General features: G+C 39.6%; 1 protein-coding gene across 1 annotated transcript in view; it reads right to left on the bottom strand.

Annotated features, from left to right (window-relative positions):
• Positions 1-197: 197 nt before the first annotated feature.
• The window catches only part of LOC106524261 (multiple C2 and transmembrane domain-containing protein 2), a gene marked incomplete in the record, with an annotated part of 56924 nt that continues 51455 nt past the window's right edge, over positions 198-5666 (bottom strand). The window contains 6 exon segments of the mRNA XM_014017998.1: positions 198-825; positions 1625-1722; positions 2126-2235; positions 2399-2508; positions 3628-3669; positions 5065-5178. Of these exon segments, the coding sequence (XP_013873452.1) occupies positions 778-825; positions 1625-1722; positions 2126-2235; positions 2399-2508; positions 3628-3669; positions 5065-5178 (522 nt within the window).

Raw genomic sequence — 5666 nt, 5'->3', positions numbered from 1 at the left:
GTGTGTGTGTGTGTGTGTGTGTGTGTGTGTGTGTGTGTGTGTATGTGTGTGTGTGTGTGTGTGTGTGTGTGGAGCACCGCAGAATTTAGAGATGCAGCAAAGACAAAGATGCTCATGGATTTATTGCTGTGAGACATGAATGACTCAGTCTCCATGAAGAGTAGCTGATAATAAATTAAGTGGTTAGAGCAACAAAGTAAATCAGACAATTTTAATGATGAAAACTTAACTCATTTATGCACRTCTAACATTTCTACTCCCATTCAATTAGAGATTACTGTTTACACTTAATGATTTGGTTCAGAAATGGCATGCATAGCTGCTAAGTTTTCATATTTATTTAAATATGATTAGATTTAGAAAATAGCAATATGGAAATCCCAAAACCCCTTTCCTTTAAAATACCTTATGACAACTTGTTAAATAACATAAAAACATACATTCATCTCAGAAAAGACTGCCTTTTTAATATTACATGCCAAAAATATAAAACACGGCAGCTTCTGATTGATAATCTTAAACTGTACATAAAATATTACATCAAAACTCTTTGTAAATAACATTACAACCTGGTGCACATGTACACAAATAGAAAACATTCATAAAAAGGGATCAAATCATCTCTGTAGGCTCGGTTGGTTGAGAAGCGCTGGCTGATCCGAGCTGTGGATCAGGACCAGCAATCTGAGCTCTGTCTCCTAAAAAAATATTTCTGTAGCTCCAGACAGATTCACCRTCTTCTACCGGGTGGTTTTCAGTAAAACTCAGGTCCAGCACCTATGAGAGCTTCTTCTTCTTGATGCTTTTCAGCTCGCTGAACTGAACCTGCAGGGAAACAACAAGAATAATTATTAATTAATTAAGTAAGAAGAAAACCCAGCAGAGACATAAATGAACAACTTAAGAGTTGTATAAATTCTTTGGGGTGAAAGTATCCTTCCAAGTTCAGTGGGAACCTGAGGGGAAACTTTACAGAAGCAGGAAATCTCTTTATAATTTCTAATTACAGCTCTTTATAATTCCAGGTCACAGGAATGTTATATTTAGATACTTGTCTCCTGTATTAAACAATTATTTCTCATTGTAAAAGAGGAGAATWTCACTAACGAGCAAGAGGTCCATCATTGTCATAAACACGGAGCGAGACTGGAGCATCTCTCTGCTTCTGACTGTCTGTCTCACTGAACCGTGTGACCCGGGGGGCTCGGAGGAAAGAGACGACTGGGGTCTGACAACTCCGAGGGACGGACAGGGTGAGGGGGAGGTGATGGAGAAAAGACAGCGATGCGACAGAAAGTAGGCAGGATAAAGTTAGAGACAAAGAGCAGATAGTAAATAAAAACCACTATATGTTTATGTTTCTGTGTTTGGACTTTAGAGAAGTCTCTTAAAGACGGAGTGTTTGTGAAGGAGACACCAGCAGTGGCAGACCTCCACTGGGGGATGTATCAGGACCAAAACACAACTAAGATTATACAGAGGTGGGGGGTGTTGCGTAATTATACAGACAMAGCTAATTATACAGAGAAGAGTGAAGAAAGCCTGGGAGTTGTTGTGGTGGGAGGCAGAGCCGGCGGGCTGGAGGATTTTGGGCTTCCTGACCGGCTGATCCTGCAGAGCTTACCTTCTGCACATCTGACGGCACCCTGGAGAGGAAATCAAGCACCTCATTGTTGTCGATGCTGTACGGGTTCCGTAACTTCTTGGTGAATTTATTGATACCTAAAACAGAAATTCACACCAACGTATCATTAAGATGGTTGGCTCCTTGTTTCCACACAAACACATGCTTGCAGGAGAGGCTCACGCCGTCCAGGAGACACTGTTTTCAGCATCGCGGCACACATGCAGGAGCGCTTGTTTGACTTCTGGTGTTGTGCTGGTAGATTTGCAGCATCTTAGCGTTCAAATTAAACTAAATATATTTTAGACTTTTAACACTACAAGCTTTAAAATATAAATAAAAAACATACAACCTGCTGAAAATTACTCTTGAGAAATGTTCTGAATTACCAGCTTTTCATAAAAAAATATTATTTTTTTGTGGTTCATAAGCAGAACTAAAATAAAGGTTGAATGGGAGCATTGAAACAGACACACACAACAGATGTTTTCTAAAACTCACCCCATATGAGGATGACGTAGCGGACGGAGATGAAGTATGTAAAAACTGCAGCGATGACAAAGATCAGCAGAGCCAAACCCGACAGGAACGGCACCGACCAGTTAAACGTGCTGAGAAATCAAATCAAGATTCACTCGGCGACTGCTGGTTAAATGCAGCGGTCATAAACACATTTCAAAACAAAACAACGTAGAGCAAAAAATACAAATCTACAAACAATTTTATGTCATTATTTTTTTAATGAATCCAAAATAAATAAAAATAAACTCTTACTTTTTAATCCTCTCCCCCAAACAGGCGACGTCGTCCAGCAGGTTCTGAACGGTGATGATGATGTCTTGGACCATGTGGATTTTATCGATGAGCCCTTTCCTCTCCGACTCCTGAGGCAGAAAAAAAAAACAAAACAATAAAATAAACACCTCAGTCGTGACTTGACTTTAAAAGGGTGCTCCAACTTTAATGTTACTATTAATCAGAGGAAGTTGTTCTTAAAAAACACACAAATATAATGAATTGTTCTGTTTTAAATTAAGTTTATTTTGCTTCTCTGCTCTAAAAGCGATATTAAAGATTTTTTGTAAAAGGTGGAATATTAATAATTGTTTGTAATTAGCTAACAAGTCTAAAAATCACTTCATCTGTCAGATTAATGTCATTAAATGTTCCCAAGAACACTGGTTCGATGTGTGCACGGAGGTTGAGAGGTGAAAGCTCTTCAGAGCGGGTCTGGATGCTGGATTATGAAGGAGCTGAAGTCTTGTGAAGAGGCCACTCCAGGCCCCCCCTCACAGCCAATAATGGCTTTAAAGTAAACAGAGGAGCCGGGGCTCTCAGACGTGTCCACATCAAACACAGAGACACACACAGGTTCTGAGAAGACACTGCTGAGGCAGGAGAAGGTTTTCCAGATGCAGAAACTCCACATGTAAACCAGAGTTTCACACTGAAACCCTTCAGTCATTTCAGGGTCACGTTCCCACTGGAACCAGACCGGCTCTGAATCGGACCTACGCAGCCATTCAGACCATCTACAATAAACGGCTGTCACTCTGAAGAAATATTCCATCCCCTAAAAGCATTTCAACACAAACTTTCCAATGGAGCTGTGAAGAAGCATGTCTAAGTGCTGTCATTAGTTCTGTATTGATGGTATTATGTCGTTTGTTAAGCTCAGGGACTTTCCCAAATGCAGCAGGACCTTTTCCACACCCCTCTATTTACATATGAATATGTTGTGACAAGTGGAAACAGGTTGSTGAGGTCTTCATTAGGCCTAAATGTCTTTTGAAAAGCACTAGTTAAAAAAAACACTAAACTGGTTGGTTGGAAAGAATGAAAACGCATCAGAAGATTTAGAGCTGAGTAAAGAGCTTAGCAGCACGCAGCCATAGATCACCAACAGACACCTCTGTCAACACAGAAAAATGAAGATAATTCTTTTCTATTCATCAGCAGTCAGCTGTGAGCAACTACAAACAAACCCTCTCTAAGGTACGTACCTTATCATCATCATCATCCTCATCCTCCAAATCCATGCTGTGCTGGAGAGAAAAAAAGAAGAAGAGATATAAAGGTGAAACAGGAGGGATTCAAAGATCAGAACCGAGTCTCTGATGAAGACCCGGCCCTGCGGGACAGCTGAACGTCACGCCATGCGGACCTTTTCTCAGCCTCACATCAGAAATATTAAACTGTCCCTTTGTTACGATAACAACAGCACTTGTATGAATACTGCTATKAGGAAAATAAAGTGTTTAAAAGAGAGCAAAGATCTAAGCTCTGGGAAAAAGTTTGGTTTTGTTTTTTTTACTCATTTTTGAATTTGATATTATTATTACTCACAACCAAGCAACAAACAGCTAGTAGTTGATAATTAAATAAATATTAGGTGATTAAAGCAGCACATTAAATGATTTCTTAAGGAAAATGGTAACACAAATAGAAAACCTAAACACTAACACAAAAACACCACCGTAGCTCTACATCTTCATCGTGAGCAGGAAAAACGTTCACAGAGCTACAACATTTAAGGCCCTGAGAACTTGTGTTTTTTTCTGAGTTATAAATAATGCAACAAGATGAGTTTATAAGACTCGTTTGTCTTCATGTGTCCCTGTGACGGACATGTCCAGGGCGTCCCCCGCCTCTCCAAACAGACTGCTGAAGATAAGCAGCAGCTGAAGAAAAGGGGTGGACGATTATAAAAAACTGAGATAATTTATTGCAATGTGCTACGTATTATAATTAAAGTTAAAAAAGTTATCAGACAAAGACTTATCTAACAGATTAATGAGATTAACAGATTAACATTACCAATCCCTGAAATATTTGAATTTAATCGCRGTTTTCTGACATGATGTAATTTATACAATTATTTTACGGTGAGTAAAGGCCAGGTGAGTGGGTAATAATTTATGAAGAATAAGTGTTGTTTTTGAGCACATCGGACTGATTTCTGATCATAACTGTGTGTAACGTCTGACCGGTGATGTGTGAGCTGATGAGGGGCAGAACATGATCACATGAATGAAACTCGGAGCRGTCAAAGAGGTGATAAAAAGCTGTGTATTATGACCTTTTATGGGGAGCGTACCCCCCCCCCCATCAGACCACCAATTACAGCGATGGCGAGGCAAGAAAAGAACTCCAGGCAGAATTTAAAAAAGCTCTGCTAATAAAGAAAAAGCATCATAAATGAGCTTAGACTGTAATGATCTGTTATATCACCCTATTCAGTGACTTTTCTCTGCCTTTGTGTTGTGTGTGATTTTATTCATATTATTATATATTATAAAGCCGTGGGCAGCTGGTCGCTATGGCAACATACCAGCTTCTAATTATGAGCACAAAACGTGGCTTAGCTGGATGATTATTTTTTAAATTTATATATATTTTCAACGTAATTAAAGGCAGAGAATTGCTCGCTCTGGACTCACCACGTCCTGGCTGACTCGTCCAGACCGGATCTGGAAGTAGTTCCAGGTGATGAGCAGAACCAGGGAGGCTGGCAGCATGTAGAACTGCCAGTACCACACGGTCACGAGGAAAACCTGCAGGCAGAGGGCCGACATCAGCAGTGGTGGGCAGCACTATTCTAAAAATTAAGTTCCACTAGCCCTAAAACACTAACTGAAATATTTAAATATTTATGTCCCCTAATTCTAAAGCACTAAAATAACCCAGTCAACCCATTTTCTTCAACAGACAACGAGTCACACGTTGCCATGTTGCTCTCAAGACTCATCATTGCCATTCCACAGCTGTGTTTGAGTTCATATATTGTCACCTGGTTCCCAAACTTTTCAGCTTTTGACCCACAAATCCCAGCAGCAGAGACCAGTGCCCCCGGCTGTTGTTGGTTGATAAACATTGTTTTCACGTCAAATAAATAGTAGCAAAGTAACAATATTTATTACTCTCTTTTTGTCCATTTTAGGTACACTAAATTTACTCTTTTGTAACAACAAAGGCAAAAAAAGTTGTTAGTTGTCATTTTTTTGTGTAATTAATTCAGAAAATCTTTTCAGGACCCCACCTT

Source organism: Austrofundulus limnaeus, unplaced genomic scaffold (genome assembly GCF_001266775.1).
Source record: "Austrofundulus limnaeus strain Quisiro unplaced genomic scaffold, Austrofundulus_limnaeus-1.0 Scaffold180, whole genome shotgun sequence".
Classification (NCBI taxonomy): domain Eukaryota; kingdom Metazoa; phylum Chordata; class Actinopteri; order Cyprinodontiformes; family Rivulidae; genus Austrofundulus; species Austrofundulus limnaeus.
Note: the sequence above shows the minus strand (reverse complement) of the source record. Positions and strands in the feature narration are given on the sequence as shown.